Source organism: Falco punctatus (genome assembly GCF_963210335.1).
Source record: "Falco punctatus genome assembly, chromosome: 6".
Taxonomy (NCBI): Eukaryota; Metazoa; Chordata; class Aves; order Falconiformes; family Falconidae; genus Falco; species Falco punctatus.
Genome location: NC_137585.1, coordinates 105776 through 123528, shown reverse-complemented (window position 1 = coordinate 123528; position 17753 = coordinate 105776). Strand labels below are relative to the sequence as shown.

The 17753-nt window shown below is 42.3% G+C and overlaps 1 protein-coding gene across 7 annotated transcripts in view; it reads right to left on the bottom strand.

Annotated features, from left to right (window-relative positions):
• Positions 1-17753, bottom strand: part of LOC308065980 (ephrin type-B receptor 5) — an 82484-nt gene that overhangs the window by 8718 nt on the left and 56013 nt on the right. For all 7 annotated transcript variants that reach the window (XM_080392714.1, XM_080392713.1, XM_080392712.1 and 4 more), the window contains 5 exons: positions 15373-15528; positions 12898-13236; positions 2980-3104; positions 1732-1894; positions 780-894 (listed from right to left, as the gene is read on the bottom strand). In XM_080392714.1, the coding sequence (XP_080248840.1) occupies positions 780-894; positions 1732-1894; positions 2980-3104; positions 12898-13236; positions 15373-15528 (898 nt within the window). The remainder of the gene's footprint in view (positions 1-779; positions 895-1731; positions 1895-2979; positions 3105-12897; positions 13237-15372; positions 15529-17753) is intronic.

The window sequence follows — 17753 nt, the reverse complement described above, 5'->3', positions numbered from 1 at the left end:
GGCAGAGTAGCGCAAGGATACAGAAATCCATTACTGATAATCTAGGGGATTAAGTTCAAACCTCAACAAATTCAAGGAGTGGGCAATGACTGTTCCTTTTCAACAGATAACAAAACCCCCATTGTTTATTTTTGTGCTTCTACAAAACGTGACCCTTACTTTTCTCTCTTTCTCTTTAAAACTTCTGTCCTCCTTTTTTTGCCGTAACAGACTATCTCTACATTGTCTTATCAGCCCTTTTTTTCTTGCCAAAATGGAAAATGGTAATTGCTTTTTTTAGCCTGTATTTTACGAGTCAGTGTTCCACGGAACCATTGGGGTTGTACAGATATTATTCTTCAGCTTGGTCTTTGGTTAAAGGGTGTTTAATCTTCTTTCTAAGAAGGTACCTAACTTCTAAGTAAGTGGATCTAAATACTTACTCCACTAGTCCTCCTTCACCACATTGCTTCATTCTCCGCTTGATGCCTAAAATGTGATTTACAGTCCCTTCTTTACTGTGATGCATTTAAATACCTTCCAAGCACCAGCTTTAAAATGTTTCCCTTGTGTTCATATTGCTGACTTGCCAAACATCAGCTAAGTACATGAGCTGTTTACCAAAGGAAAGGCTCCTCAGATAGGAGTAATGGGGCAGGATCTTTCCTTAATTAGAAAGTGGCATCTCAAGGACATCTGGATAAATGTAGATCAGGCTGTTTCCCTTGGGACGGGGTTATGTAGCAGGGGAAAGATAGTTCCACTGTCTGCAGTGCACATGAGCAGGTCAAGGAATTCACCTCTTGAAGATGATGGCAAGGATGGCAATGGCAGCAATTACCAAGAAGGCTAGACCACCAAGCGCTGAGCCCACGATAAGTGGCAGTCGGTCTTGTACCATCTCCGAGCGCTCCCCTAGCGAGGAAGACACATGCACACACATACACAAACGCAGAGGACAGGAACTGTTAGTTTCCCTTCTACTGTCGCAGCCATAATTCCATCCCTGCCAGCCATTATGCTTCCCAGGCTAGTCCTGGCAGACCCAAATGTCCAACTTGGTTATTCCTTTACCTTTCAGTCACTGTGCTACTCCAGTGCCTGCCTTCCTACTTCTGAAAAGGCAGTGCTCCCCCCAAATCCACATTTCTTTCCTTCGGTCCACTGCCACCTGCCCAGCCACGTAAGTATAGGCTAGCTCTACACCTGGGCTTTGATCCCGCTGTCCCCTATTAACTTAGCTCATAGGTGACCTACGGGAGTTCCTCTGACCCAGACCAAAGAATATCACAAGGCATGTTGCTCCCTGCACGAATAGATGGTGGTGCTGCTGGAAGGCAACCTCCTGGGTATATGTCCTGTGATCCTTCTGTCTTTAAGGCTTTCACAGAGCATTCAGATCTATGATTTCCTGTGGCAGGTGGGTTCCAAACTACAGCAGGGTATAGTGCTATGTACTGTGAACACCCTCTTAAAGAGAGTTCTGCCTGCACACTCTGCTCCTGCTGGTCGGGGGATGCAGAGCCCATAAAGACTGGGGTGGGGAATACGGTGGCAGTGTAATCAGTACACTCTGACAGCATGGAGCTTCTCTGAGTGACCAGATCTGCGTACACAAATTACGATACACAGAAATACAAGTTGGGTAGGAGTGTCTGGTAGCAGTCCTCCAGAGGATAATCTAACAGTCAGGAACACATGCAAGTGAAAGATGCTCATGTGCAGATCTGAGTACAAAATAGTAGCACTTACCTCCCATTAAGGTCTGGAAATACATCTTTCCACTGTACGGGCCATAGCCCACTGCTGTTCTAGCTCGTACTTGGAAGGCATAGATCTTGCCTGGGCTCAGATTTGATATGGTGGCCATGTTGGTTTCACTAGTCAAGGTGAATGAATTATCCTCATCTTCTGCCTGTGAATGTCAGTGGCCAAAAAGGAATGTAAGACTTCTGCACATATCGCTTGCTCTCCTCAACGAGGAATGCTAGTTTCCATGCCAGCCCAGTATTCTCTGAACCGGTTACAGAGCCTCCCAACCACAACCGCTATTCCAGACCTGACTTCCTCACACACTATTTGTTCCTCACTGCTGCCTTTTGTTCCCATGGGCCTGGGCTTCCCACAGAGCTCTGCCAAAGACCCTCAATTCTGACCTAAACAAGAGTGAGAGACAAAATTACCTTGTTCCATGGTTCCTTGCTAAGCATATCCATTTAAAAAGTCATAGCCTGTCCTGAAAATGTGTTTTCTACCAGCTCCAAACTCACATATTCTAGGAGAATCCAGAGCAAAACCACATGTAATGCTGTAGCCAGGAAGCTGTTAGACATATTATTACAAATAGCAGGCCCTTTTACTGCTACAGAAAAAATAGCCCCACACGATCCTGCAAAAATATTTATGTGAAAGATCAAGAATACAGAATGAGAGCTTGTCTGAACAGCCCTGTGTACCCCTTCTCAAACCAATTGGATTAGGAGTCATGGAAGTTGTGAACGGAGACCAACTTTGTACTTGCCATCCTGTAATTCCAGGACAGAAACAGGTAACAGACATCTTTCACTTAGTGCACGGAGTAGTGCATTAATCCACCCAAAATGTCTTAGAGATGACTGTCCAGGCATAAATGGGGACACAGGACTTCCCTCCACAAACACACAACAGAATGTTGCAGTGAGCCCAATTCCAGTAGACAGATTTGGGAACTTCAGTTCCTTCCACTGTTACCTGTATCAGCTGGTGCTAAACTTATTATGTTGTTAGCCACAGTTGTCCCTAGGTGGTTCCAAGTTGGGAAACACAGATGGACTGATGTTAGACAAAGTGTATATTATGAACATCTGGTTTTGCTACAGCTTGCTCTTTGTTCATCATTGAAGCGTTTTTCTCCATCTTATTCATCTGAATCCAGGGGTGCATCTCCTAGACAGAAGGCTACCCTGTCCTCTTGTGCATAACAGCTATGTGACAATCAGCACTGCCTCACTTTCTGCTCACCTTGTCAAAGTAGCGCAGCTGGTAATCCAGGATGATCCCATTGGGCTGGTCTGGCTGAGGCCATGACAGCGTGATACTGTTGGTAGTGCGACTCACCTGATGCATCATGGGGACGGCAGAGGGGACTGGAATAGAGAGGAAGGAGAGATTGCAAAGGGATAAGCTTAACAATGAACTATAATTGATTAATATTATGATGAGTTAATAAGGTAGGTGAATGCCTCCTTTAATTTCCCTCAATTTGAATTATGAAGCACGTCATAAAATAACCAGAAGAAATCCAGGCACAATTCTAATCTGCTGGGAGATACAGTCACTGACAACTTGGACAGAAAGAAAATTAAGAAATCCGCAACCAACTGATCATGCACAGGAATTATGGAATGCTCTACACTGTAGCTGGAACATTATTCTGATCGCCAGATTTGCAATTTTAACATGCAAGATGACAAGGTGTTCAGTGCCACTGCCTCATTCTAGGATCACACTTGGACAAACAATGAGATAGCAGTCAGAGCAAAAGCAGAGCACGCTACCTCTGTTCTGCTTCTCGCCCAGATTATCATTGTTTGTCTGGGGAAAAATATCAGGTAAGGCTATCAGAGTAATGGAGGTCATTCACTACCAGGTCACAGTTGCAAACCAGAAGATGGAGACTGACAACTGATGCGTTAAGGAACAGATTTTGACACATTCCTCAGTTCAGTGGTGCCAGCTCAGCTGCAGATCATAGCAACTGAAAGCATTTCATTTTCACAGCCTAATATGCAGCCTTGTGTTCAGACTAGGTCTAGGATCTCAAGCCAATCCCAGTCAAGGCTATTGCCCAAATGTCCAAACTACCACTGCATTTGAGGCTCTCAGTCCTTCTGCAGGCCACAGAACCACAGCAGTCCCGTCTGCATGGGCTTCTAACAAAGCACTCCTGTCTGGAACCAGCACCTAAAGGTCACGGTTAAGTGTACACATGTGGAAGCTTCACATACAGTTTTTCTGTCTGCTCTTAAGTAGCTTGCTAAGTTTCTGTCATTTGGTAAACAGGCGGCCAGCCTGGTACACTACCCAGATAGAGATGTTATCTCTCTTGATTCCATTATGATATCAAGTGTTTATAGTCTGTGTCAGATATTAATTACTGTGGGAAAATGTCAACTTCCCTTATGTAGAAAGCAAGGATCTGGACATCAAACATAAAAGATGGCTTTGGAAGCACGAACATAAAACAGAAGGCAAGCAAGAACTTGGGTCTACCAATTTTAGAAATCTTTTGATTGGCTATTCTAAAAGTTTGAAGTTCAGTTCCAGGCTTTGAGAGTTGTGTAACTTCCCTTACTTCACACTAACCTGAAACTCATTAAATCAGTAGGAAGGAAACAAAATGTTAGCCTGAAGATAATACAATTAATCATTTCAAACACTGTTCACGGAACTAATATTAGATTACAAGGAGAAACAATACAAGCTACTATTTGGGGTAGTAATGCTTTTCAGTTTTTTGTACTCCTTGAGGCACCATTCACATATTCTGAAGACAACAGAAGTACAAAACACCTACTTAATATATTGCAGGCCCTTTCCTGAAGTAGTTAGTTCAAAAAACAGCCTCAGAACAGGAACAAAGATGTATGGTTGTTAAAGGCACTTGCATGTGAAGCTTTCTGGAGAATGAAAACTTCTACAAAAGACATCCATGAATTTGTATGTACACACACACATACACATGCATGTTCTCCAGGTTCGTGCAAAAGACAAAAGAATATGAGTTTCTTTCTAGGAAGAGATTTTCAAGCAAAAGTTTCAGTATAATTGGAAGAGGCTCTTTCAGCCTGCCAATTGTCTGTCCACAAAAGTCTTCTCAAGTTTTGCTTCCTCTTTGCAAGCAAAATGTCATCTTGCCAAGAAACCTTCAGGTACGCAGCAAGGGAACCCTCATTTTCCTAATGCAAGTGATGTCTTCAGCAACATTTAAATTTTCCAGAAAAAGCATGCCAATGACAAGCTGCCACCTAACTCCACCGGTTTTACACAACAAACTTCCTTGATGCGAGGAATGAGGTAGAGACAAATGATCAAAAATTGTAGAATAGCATTTTCTTCCCTCATTAGTTGCTAAAAAGGTAAAAGTATAATTTTTAGTAACAAGATAAAATTATTCTGAAAGAATACAAATGGACTCCAAACAGCTCAAGCAAGTGGGAACCACTTACAAGTGTAAATGAAACAAAAATGTAGGAGTATAAACAACAAAATGCTTTCATCCTTACTCCTTGTATTGCTGGTCTTTCAAAGAGGATTGCACAATCCCTTCACCTGCTAATGACAAAGTTGCCGCAAGGATGGAAGACAGCAGTAAATAACCATAGGTAGCATTTAAGAGTTACAAATTAGTAACACTGTATTCAAATGATAATGGGAGGAGAATGGGGTAACTGATCAGTTAACCTTCCATCAAGACAGATTCCGCTACATTTTAACGTTGCAATAAGTTCAAATTCCTTCTGCTAGGTCATAAAACATACACAGCGAGAGGTGCAAACCTAAATACAGAGCTTTCCTGCCAGGGAAGAGCTGCTTCCTTCCCGTTTTGAATGAAGATTTTGCAGAATGGCTGGAGTTAGATTTCCCCTCCATTCCTGCCCTCCCACCTCTTTGCATTCCTCTCCTTCCCACCACCATCAGTTATTGTTCCCACTTTTCTCATTTCTTTCCAATCCACAATTTTCCCCCTACCTGGAAAGAATACTCAAATAGCCACATTTGACCTGCATCATAGTCAAAACGTACCCATTCTGATGGTAATATGCGCTATCCATTTTCAGCTACCCATCAACAGGTTATCTTTTGCCTCCAGTGCAAAGACCTGGGCTGGCACTGTGCACAGTATGTGTAGGCACAGCAAAATCTGCACCAGAGCAATGATAATAAAAGGTGCTCTTACTCAGACGGGCAGCATGCAGAAGCAGGTCACAACTAGTGGAATTACAAGTATTGGGAAACTTAAGAAGAAAAAAAAATATCACTGGAGCAGCTTTACCCAGAGTTACGGTGTGTGTATCTCTTGACCATGCACCACAGTAGTCTAGAATGTCCCTATTGCCCAGGTAGTTCCATCACTGAGGATAAGGCAGGAGGGATGTTCAGAATAATGCAGTCCGCTCATTAAAAATAGCTATTTCAGTGATACATACCTAATAAGCAGATACTACTTAAGGCAAAAGCCTAAACCAGTACAAATGTTCAGTAATAAAAATAACTACAAATCAACGCAAGACAGGTTGTCTTTAACCTACCTCTCTATGTCAGAGTTCAGATTTTGATAAATGTATTTGCCCCTCTTTTAAGGACAAAACATATGAAACACTGGCCATGGAGCTGTCCCACCACTTCAAGTAAAAAGAGATATATAGATTTCACCTTTGAAAAATTTCTGACTAAGGTGATGTGAAATGTGAATGTATTTGTGGGTGGAGTAAGTATGTATTTCCTGTCAGAAACATGAGACAAAGTTACTCTCCCAGTGTTAATATATTAAGAAATACAAAGTTCAAGGTTGTATGTCTTAAGACAACACTCAAACTACCATACTTCTGCTGCCACAGAAGTGCTAGATGAGTATTTTAGTTTGTATGCATCATGACTATTAAAAATGTTTATAAAAGAGCACTGCTTTTAAAGCTCGTTGCATTTATACAAGTGTCCAGTTCTATATTGACTTGTCACTTTCATTAGTTTTGCTCTTTTCACGTGGAGTTTATAAATGGAGACATGCTAGGCCTCTGTCTAATGACAGCTGAAAGAACAGGGTGCACTTCAATCTAATCTGGGCAGTTGGACTAGAGAATCATTGTAGGACCCTTCCAACTGAATTGTTCTATTCTATTCTATTCCATTCCATTCCGTTCCATCCCATCCCATTTCAAATGCACTGAGAGCAAACAACGTGTTGTGAGATTAGACCCCTAAGGAAAACTGAAAAAGGACCGCTTTTTGTATACTATTTATAAAATAGCAGAAGTATGGAAAATTCTTGCACATATAAAACCTAACTAAAGCTGTAAAGCAGTCCAAACATCAGTCAAATACGGCTCCCAGATCCTATTTTTGTGGGCTGTCAGTTGCAACTCTTCTACCTAGCAGGACAAACATACCCGGGTATCCACACTGAGGTGGATTTAAAGATATTTTGAGTACCTCAAAAAAGATACATTGTCTCAGTTGCTAATGTTTGAAAAGTTTCTGCTGTTTTCTGGTAAAGCTGATGTCCTTGTCTGTGTTACCAGCCCAGACCAGCAACATACGTCTGCAAGCCTAACAATCCCAAATCAATAGTAGGTAAGAAAGGAATGTGAAGGAGGTGCAGACTACTGTGTGGCAATCCACACACACAGCGCACAGCCAAGTGCCATTCTCAGAAGACCATGAATGTCCCTAGTATGTGACATTCAGTCCCAATCCCATGCAGATACCCATGACAGACAGCTGAATCCCATCCCCAGTCAAGACAATATGTGGAACCAATTCAGCCCACTCTACAGCAAAGACCCAAGGAGCCATTCAGTTGCCCATAAATTTGAGAGGCCCCTGGTATTGATTCTCTCTGTCATCCAGATGGCATTCCAGTAGCTGCTGGGTCTTCTACTGTTCCTGTCATATCTGCTAGTCCCGAGTAGGCAGATGTCTTGGCCACACCAGGGTGTCTCCGATGGCCTTAGATGCTTACAAGTGAAAAACTGAATGGAGCCGAGAGCTGACGGCTGGAAATAGCCTCATGTTTGGAGGCACTGATCCTCAATGGGGACTTCAGCCACCCTAACACCTACTGGAGGAGCAACACAGCAGGGCATAAGCAATCCAGGAAGTTCCTGGAAAGCATCAGTGACTTCCTGACCCAAGCAATAAAGGAGGCAATGAGGGCAGATGCCCTGCTGGACCTCATTCTCACAACCAAGGAAGAGCTCATTGGTGACATGAAGGTTGAAGGCAACCTTGGCTGCCATGACCATGAGATGGTGGAGTTTAAGATCCTGAGAGGAGCGAGCAGAGCAAAAAGCAAGTTCACAACACTGGACTTCAGAGAGATGTGACCCCTTTAGAGATCTGCTTGGAGGAATCCCATGGGATAAGGCTTTATATGGAAAAGTGGCTCCAAAAGAGCTAGCTTGTGCAAGGACTACCAGCTTCAGGTGCAAAAGCGGTCCATACCAACAATCAGGGATTCAGGCAAAAAATGCCAATAGGCCTGTGTGTTTGAACAAGGGGCTCCCAGCTAAACTTGCATATAAAAAGGAAGTATGCAGAAGGTGGAAGCAGGATCAGGTCACCTGGGAGGAACACAGAGGTGCTGTTCAAGCATGCAGGGACATGGTTAGGAAAGTCAACGCCTACCTGGAATCACACCTGGCAAGGAATGTCAAAAGCAAGAGCTTCTCTAAGTACCTAAGTGGCTACAGGAAGACTACAGAAAATGTGGGCCCACTGCCGGGTGGCACAGGGGGCCTGGTGACACAGGACATGGAAAAGGCTGAGGTACTGAATCTCGTCTTCACAACGCAGCCCTCTGTACTAGCAACACCAGCCTTTAGGAACTCCAGGTCCCAGAGACAGACAGCAAGCCTGGAGCAAGGAAGATCTTCCTGGTGGAAGATCAGGTGAGAGAATGTTTAGGCAAACCAGACCTAGATAATTCCATGGGCCCTGATGGGATGCACCCATCACGGAGCTGGCTGATGTCATTTTAAGGCCATTCTTGATAATCTTCGAATGATCATGGTGACCATGAGAGGTGCCTGAGGACTAGAGGAAAGCAAATGTCACTTCTATCTTCAGGAAGGGCAAGAAGGAGGACCCAGGGAATTCTTCCTTCAATTTTTCCCTTAGTGACAACAGATGTCACTGAGGGAAAAATTAAATCTTAAGAGTGTTTTCATTTTTCCTATGTAAGAAAAAACAAACACAGTTAAATTCTTAAGGACCTTTGACGAGTGCTTAGGGTTAGTAATTAGATCATAAATAAGCAAACAGCTTGTTACTTTGAAAACTGATGTAGTTCATTCAGAGGACAATGAACACAGAGCTCACACTCCACTTGCTTTACCTGCTGGTTTTAGCCTGGCAAAACACGGTCCTAAGTAGTTTTTGGCAGCTCTCTTTTTATTCCTTTCCTGTTTTGATCAAGAAAATGCCTTGCCTGTGTCCTTGGTCTTGCCTACTAAGCCTACTGGACTCCATCTCTCTCTGGAAAAAAAACATCTTCAAGCAACTCATCCACTTTCCTTCATAATCCCGTAATCATATTTGGCATTTGGTTCCTTTTTTCTTCTCACACCATTTCACCTGAAAATCTTCTGTCAGGTCCTCCTAAATTTCCTGGCACTACCCATAACTGTCCTTGTCCCCATTCAGCCTCTTACACAAGCCTTCAGATTTCATTTCTGCATTTCTATAGATTTCTGGTATTACCAGGTCTCACCACTCTGAATCCAACTGATGCAGAAGGCTGCTACATATCTTTTCACAGATACAAGGCAACCTGGTCACATAACCTTTATCCTCACATATCTCCATTAGCTCTCATTATGTATGGATTCAGTTAAAAACAAATCTACTCACTTTTAACAGTCTACGTGGATTTCCTCCAACATCTGAGTCTCTGCTGTCTTTATTTCTTCTAGGTATGTAACAACTGCCTGAATGAATAAGTTCAGTAGCATGTCTCTGGCAACAGACATTACTACATGCTTCAGTGGAAGGTGTAGGAAAAAAAGATGGAGAGGTAGTTACAGCTGTGCACAGAGAAAGTCTTTTCAGAATCCTTTAAATGAAAACCTGACTTCAGTCCTGAGATGTGAAAATAGTATTTGTTTACCCTGATAAGTACACTTAAAGATATTAAAATAGTGTTTAAATTTTTAGTCAGTTTAATTATATATATATATTTTAATAATACAGTTGGATTTTAAGTTCTTTGCTTTCTTTGGTCAAGTTCCCTTCTGTGAAGTGTAACCCCACTACAATGACATAATAGCCTTTCCTCACACAGCTGATGCTATCTGGAATTGCCTCCCGACATCTTTCTGTGTATCTTGACACTTCTTTAGGTAATCACCCTCAGCACTTCAGACCTGATCTGGAAGTAATTCCCTTCTCTCTTGCCTCATCTTTGGACAGATTTTCCTTCTGGCAACTTGCATATCGTATTTGCATGTCATACTATTACTATCCAGAAAGGTTTTGTTATTACTGTCCAAACAGGTTTCAGATCCTTTTTGCTATAGAAGGTTAGTAAGTCTTACTACATTAAAGGATGTTTTCCAGTGCGAGCCCTTCTTATTCTGTCTTCAGACACAAAGTCAGCAAACCGTAGGAACACCATCATCAGGCTACCACAGGGAAACTTGTCTGTGTGACCAAAGGATCCTATCATACTTTGAAGCCAGGGCTAGCAGACTGTTAGGAGTAAGCAAACTCAGATGAACAGTGGGAAAGTGAATAGGAGCACAGGAAAAAGAAAGAGAAAACAGTAGAAATGTTCCAGCACAGAATATTGCCTACGGTACCTCTAACAAAGGGGCAGACAGTGGGGAGAAGGATTATTTGGATCAGCAACTGGAAGAAGTGAGAAAACTCTGACTGATGTATGAGTAAGCTGAATATTCAGAAACTGCCACAGCTGGAACATCTTTCTTTGGTCACCTTTAATTCAATGGAGAGAATATTTTTTTTTTGGCTACAGCCATTTATCGTGAAAGCTTGTCTTTCTCCCATTTGCTTTTTTTATACTCTTCATGCTTTCCTGTCCCTTCTTTGTCTCTTTCAGAACATAAGCTCCTGAAATGTCCATCTCTGCTTGTATAATAATAATAATAATAATAATAATAATAATAATAATTGGTTTAACACCACCAAAAACAACAACAATAAGCCATGCTAAAGCGAAAACCTGCTGAAGGGATTGAAGGGAGGGGGTATGTATGAGACAGGCCATGTGACGGGGAAGCAGGGCCTTGTTAGTATGAGCTGTCACTACAAATCGAGGGCAGCTCATCTCAAGCTCACTTATAATGATCTCGAGGAAGAGCAAGGGAAAAAAACACAAACCGAACACAAAAAGAAGCCACTCAGCACACACTGCTGTTTAAGAAAGTTGGTCTCCCTGAAACCGCTTCAGTGCACAGGAGAGACACCTTAGAGAGAGACACCCAACATACCCAACGTACCCAACAGAGACACCCAGAGACATCCGGAGGAACAGGAGAGGGCAGAACAGTCAAAATGAAGCAAAAGAAGAGGGTAGATTTGGTGATTCCAGGCAGGCAAAGGAAGTAGCTACTCAACTAAATTACCTCAAATATAGATGAAGGCTGAGATGAGAAGCACGAAGGAGATTTCTTTGGGATGTTAATAGAACACCTACCTGTCTCCAGCAGAAGCCAAAGAAGCTGCCTGGAACTACTACACAAATTACCCTGCTATATGATTGACTGTAAACAAAAACTAATCACCATTTGCAGCCAGTCTCTTAGAGGGAAGGGTTACCCTGCATGGGCTCTGCTACTTGGTGCCTGTCAGGTAACATTTCAAAGGGAAGGAACCGACATCAAACCCCTGGCACCTGTTAACAGTAGGAAATTACTTGCGGTGTACATGCCATGGGTGTTCTCCCATTTCTCTCCATATATATATATATATATATATATATAAGCCTTCTGTATGCTATCCCCGAGTCTGACCTACTCTTCAACACTTTAATGTCACCCCTTCCTTTGACAGCCCACACAAGCCACTAGTATTTTAGTTTAGTCATCCCTGCAGTTTAGATCCTAGTTACAAGGATCGTGACACCTTTGATATAACTGCACGACACATTTTAATATTTCTACCATGTAAAAGGCAAAAAAAAATTAACGTATTTTGTTTCCTATTGACAGGAGAATGATATTTCAAAAGCATTTGTCAGAACAGGGAGGCTAAAAAGGCAAGAAAAAGGTAGAAGAAAATATATAGCATGCAGAAGAACCAAGAGCAATTTCAGTAAAATAGGAATAGTGATCCCCTTCTGGATTCTTTTTCAGAATTCCATTTAACACCTCTCCAGGAATCATAAAAAATGTGGTTTTCATATCTTTTTATGACCCACAGGACTGCACAGCACTAATACATGCCATCCCAGGGTCATGAATAATTAGGTGATGAGTAAATATTGTTTTGTACATTCCCTCTTGTCATACAGCACCTATCTGTATCATTAACTGCATCTTCATTTTTAGACAGTGCCTATCTGTCTCTGTTTTCCACTTCCTTACTTTGATATGCAGTAGGGCAAAGGTGGATAGATTTGATGAAATACTAAATACCACTTGCTGCAATGCACTAGAGTATGAACTGAAATGAGAAGAATGAAAGGTGGTGTGTGAGAACAAGAAAGGATGGAAAAACAGAGTGTCTCAAAACAGAGACACAAAAAAAAGGTGAAGGTGTGACAAATGCTAGAAGGACTGGCTGAAGTATAAGAAGATGAAATGGAGTAGGAGGTAGAGAAGGTGAAGAGGAATTGAAGAAATGCTCTCTAAAAGCTGCTGTGGCAAGCTGATGCTCACAAAATCCCCGTCAAGCTCCAAGTGTCCCCTGCCTCACACAATGAAGCAACATACTTTGACCCACAAAACTGCATCCCCCACTGCTGTCTTCTCCAGGGCAGCTTCTGTCCCAACAACTCTTCTCCATATGCAACCACACCAGCTGCTAACTCAGTTTTTCTGCCAAGAGAAAGCAGGAACAAGGAGGGCAGAAGTGAAACCATGGAACTAGCAGGGCAAAATGAAAAAGGGCACAACACACAAGAAGACAAAGCTCCAGGACTAAAAAGATACAAGCAAATCAAATGAGAGACTGAAGTGGAAATTTTGGGGGTCTTCTTACCTGACTGGCTGGTGCTAACGTTGATGGTGGCATAGTGGGGTGCTTCTGAACTCAACTCTGTCACCAAGTTGACAGCTTGGATCTCAAAAGTGTACTGCACACGGGCCAAGAGGTTGGAGACTTGCACACGACTCTCTGTCAGGCCCACCTGGCGTGGCTCGAACTGCACGCTGTCCCCACAGCGCACGCAGGGCCCCGAGGACCCGGCTGGGCACACCTTGCAGACGACGTTGAAGAAAACATCCTTGCGGCCACCCAGGTCCCTGGGGAGGCGCCAGGTCAGGAGCACGGTGGAGCCCACGATTTCATAGCTAAGGTCACGAGGAGCAGAGGGGATGCCTACAGGACAGAACAGAAGATCAAAATCCCCATGAAAGGAGGATGGGGGGATTGGGGGTGGGGGTGGGCGAGGTAAAGACAAAACAGGGAAAAGAACAGAACAAGTCACTTTTTCTTCTCATTCTTACTCTTCTCTAGTTGTTCCTCTGAACAAGGCTCAGGAAGACAGAGTCCAGACACAAAGGAGCAAACGTACTATCGCATCTTAGAGAAACAATATTAACAGAAAGGGTCTTTGCTTCAAGGCTGTGACTTTTACTTTTCCCTAAAAGAATAGCCAAGAATACCCTAAAAGAAATTCCAAGGCTTTGAAATTTAAAATTTTGCATGACCTTAGTAAAGATTTGCCTCTACTGAGACCTCTAATTCTCTCCTTTGGCACCAAGTACCTCCGAACTCTCTCAGCCTTCAGCTAGCCTGTTCCACCTATTGCGGGAACTGAAGGCCAGTTTCCCTAATTCCTGCTGCCCTTCAGATTCCTGAATGGCATTGGCAGCAAACTCGGACCGCTGAAAACCTGCCCATCCTGTGCATCCAGCACTTCCCTTGCTAGCACAGGGACAGCGAAGAGGAGGCGGCAAGCGCAGAGGGTGAGCAGATGGCAGGCGGGTGAGAACGAGGCAAGCACTGGAGCTGGGAAGTGAAAAGCTGAGGCAGGTAAAAATAAGCAGCAGCATTGCCCTGCTAAGCCCAGGCACAGACACAGACACAAACTGGGCAAGCCTGGAAGGGCAGGGACAGAGGCCAAGCTCAGTGGCAGGGAGGTGGGGCAAGGGGAACATGATTTAAAGATCATTTCCCTCAGAAGGCTGTAACAGGATCCAAGAATCCTCATTCTCACCATTACTCTACGGTCCAGAAATAGCGATGAAAACTATGGGCAAAGCTAACGCTGATCAATAAAAAGGATGACACCCTCTGTTCGTGCCAGCGGACTGGGTCTCTGTGGGGATCGCTCCAGCTGCAATCTCGTGCATTGCTGGAGCATCTGAGTGTTCCAATAGCTGTATTTCCCTGGGGACTCACATCTCCAGTGTTGTTAAAAAAATTAATTATGCTGGAAATCTGCACACAGGAGACTTTAAAAAACATATTACTGGCAAGATGAAGTATTTGTACATCAGGAAATGTCAGAATTAAATTTTCTTTTGTGATTTTAACTGGGCCACTCAGCATTTGCATTGCAGTACAGTATTTAATTGCATGATTACACACAAGATTTTCTTGAGGATTCTCATCACAGTCAGTGCAAAGGATTGACAACTTCTCAGGAAAAATAATCCCTGTGAAACGAAAATTGCTTGATGGATTCTTTGCAGTATAGTAAGCAAGGGATTACAGAAAAAAATGACAATCACATTTCCTAATTTCTGAGTGTTTAACTTCAGAGTCATAGAGTCTGCAAGATGCTTTAGGAACTTAGTTTTTTCCCCTTTCACTTCCATGAAGTTCAAGGGTAAAGTTTGATATATTATTCAAACTGTATTTTTGAGTGTTGATCACTAACTTTATGTCATCTTCTACATCTAATAATTCTTACCTGACCTATTAATATGCATAATCAATGACTGTGAAAAGTCATAACTGAACCACAGAAAAGTCCATGAAAAATTAATTATTTTCCCATAAATAAAATATGCAGAATTCAAATTTTGTGTAGTAAATATATCTTCACACTTTCAGTTATAAAGGGAAGAAAATAATGGTTATCTCCTTCAATGAACAATGTTTACCCCGTGTATGAAATGAGTTTAGCATATCATGAGAAATTAGTATATTATTTTCTCATTAGGAGTTGTAGCTTATGCGTACTTGCGATGGACTAATTTAAGGTTGCATGAGTCATCTAAAATTTGACATTTTTTCACTTCTGAGCATCTAGTATTGCAACACTGCAGTATTCTCAAAACACAGCTTCACCACCGCACCAACATTGTAAAAGGCACGTGGGAACATTCCTGCCTTTCCATCTGCCTTCAGTGACCAGTTACACCGCACAGTCAGCTGGTGGAGCAAAAAGGCAAGTGTTGGGTTATTTCACAGGTCATGAGAAGCAGTGAATTGCAACTCCCTTGAATCATTCAGGCACATTCTCTCCCATTAACTTCCTTTCAAACACTCCATCCAAATACTTACCAGTGCAAGGAGCATCAGAATTGTCCGAGGCAGATCGGTAGTAGCGGTTCTGACACACACACTCACGGGAACCTGGCAGCAGAGTGTGGCTGTGCGGAGGGCACGGATGGCAGGGGTCATCTCCCACAGATATTTTAAAGAAACCAAGGGGACAGGCTAAGAGGAGGAAAATGAGAGAGGCAAAAGCAGGTAACTCATTAATTCAGATTCCAGAAACAACACAAGCTTATTTACATTTAACTCATGCTGCTATGGTAGGGAGAAGTTATTACATGGAGTAGCTAGTCCAGGTCTTGTTGCTTTACGGAGCATGCATTATGAAAGCTGCAATTCCAAAACAGCTTATTTTATTCTATACAGTAGCTTATTAAATTGATTGACTGGCAGATGAAAGAGAATCAGTCCAGAGACAGCTTTGGCCATCTGAAATAATTGTCTTCTCATTACTTACTCAAAGAGCTTCAGCACTGGAGAAGGCAAAGAGCCTCGGCATGTGACCTGTCTGGAAACTGCCCTAACAGTTACAGGTATTACCCACACCTCTTTCCCCGCATCCAACACAGCCACAAAAATGGATTTTTTATGCTGCCTTCCACGGTTTCATTGCTTAAAGTAATATAAGCTACCACGGCTGATTTTGTATCTAAATTCAGAGCAAGCACTGAGACTGGCAGTCCTATTGTTTTTCTGTAGGTCTGGAAACTTCCCAATAATGGATAAAAGCCTCTTAATTTAGTCAGATTTAATCTGCAAACACATAGGAACATGTCTACACAAAAACCTGAAACAAGAATGGAAATCCATCCTGCAGGGAAGGAAAATGAAGAAATAATAGCTTATTAACAGGATGGGAGTATGGCACATTCTAGGTTTAGCAAGGATTCTATACTGTATTACCTAACAGAAGGTGCTTGGAAGTACCAGGATAAAGCTTTCATAATTTTAATCTAAGTTTTACACAAGTTTTCTAAAGCTGATTTTCTATAGAAATAGAAATATAGAAATACAAACACAGCACTTGCAGATTCTACAGACTGAACAAGCTCAGGTGAAAGTTCATTTGTGGACTGGCATTTGGTTCGCTAACTTCATGATAAAGAGCATTTACAGGGAATGGGAAACTTTAAGATAGACCCCAGATGAACTTTTGATGTCAAAAGACCCAAGGGACACACTCAGGAGAACTGACCTATGGATTACCATAAGCAGAACATTCCAAAAAAGTATGGATAGTAAAAGTATATAAAAAAAATGGAAAACCTGTAAGAGAAGAATATTGCATACAGGTGTTAATGTGAAATTAGGGTACCTAACGAATGTTTCAAAATGGAACACCACACCAGAAGCTGCAGAATTAGCCCATCTGGTTATTACTTACTGTACTTGCAGGCTTCTGCCTCCAATAACAATTATTTGGAAATGTTTCTAACTAGGTGCTGGGTGGCCATTGATGCATCTTTTTAACAAAGGAAAACAACTTCAGAAAAACAGAGTAGCTTACTCATCTAATCTTCTTCTCACATGTGTTCAATTCCCTTTGCTTTGGGTTTTCAAAGCCCACTGTGGAATTTTTGATGTATACTGTGGAACCACAGGTATGCGAGCCTTAACAAAGCTGAAAAGGGAAAAGGTTACAGTCGTGGTCCAGACATAACAGCCAATAACATCTGTGGAGCCCCATCAGCTTTACGCCTGCTACATCACTTCAACCTTTCTCTCAGAAGTCTTTCTGACTGCAAAGGAACCTCCACACGCCCTGCGATAAGCATGATAAGCCCTGGAACAGGTCAGACCATACAAGGGACTTCAACAACTCTGAACGACAGCTGTTAAGACAGGAGATCACTGCTTCTTTCCAGCACTCAGAAAACGACAACATTCAGTGTGTGATGCATTGCCATAAGGAAGGGGGAAGAAGAGATTGTGATTTTGCATAGGATGGACAATGATAAGAAAAGAGCAACTGTCTTTGCCTTCAGGCCTTTATTCAGCAGAAAATCAATTTATTGTTATATGGAAAAATCAGTCCCTATGTTCCTGGGGATGAAAAAGTAACTAAGATTTTGTCCACTTTATGAATTACACCCCTTTCATTCAGTTTAAGGCTCTGCTAACAGCCATAGATGTAGAATATAATTTTCACATCTGTTGGCAAGTGCACCTGTACTGAAACTACGAGTATTATGAATGGGCAGTTCTCATCCAGCACACTACATAGTCACTCAACCAAAATTAACCACTTTCAGAGAACTTCTTTTATTTATTTCAAATTTGAGAATGCTGACTGAATGTGAATATCTTTATTTTCTTACAAGTCCTGCTTTTTCTTGCATCAAACCCTTTATCAAGCTTTTGTCAAGGCTTAGAACTAATGGTACATT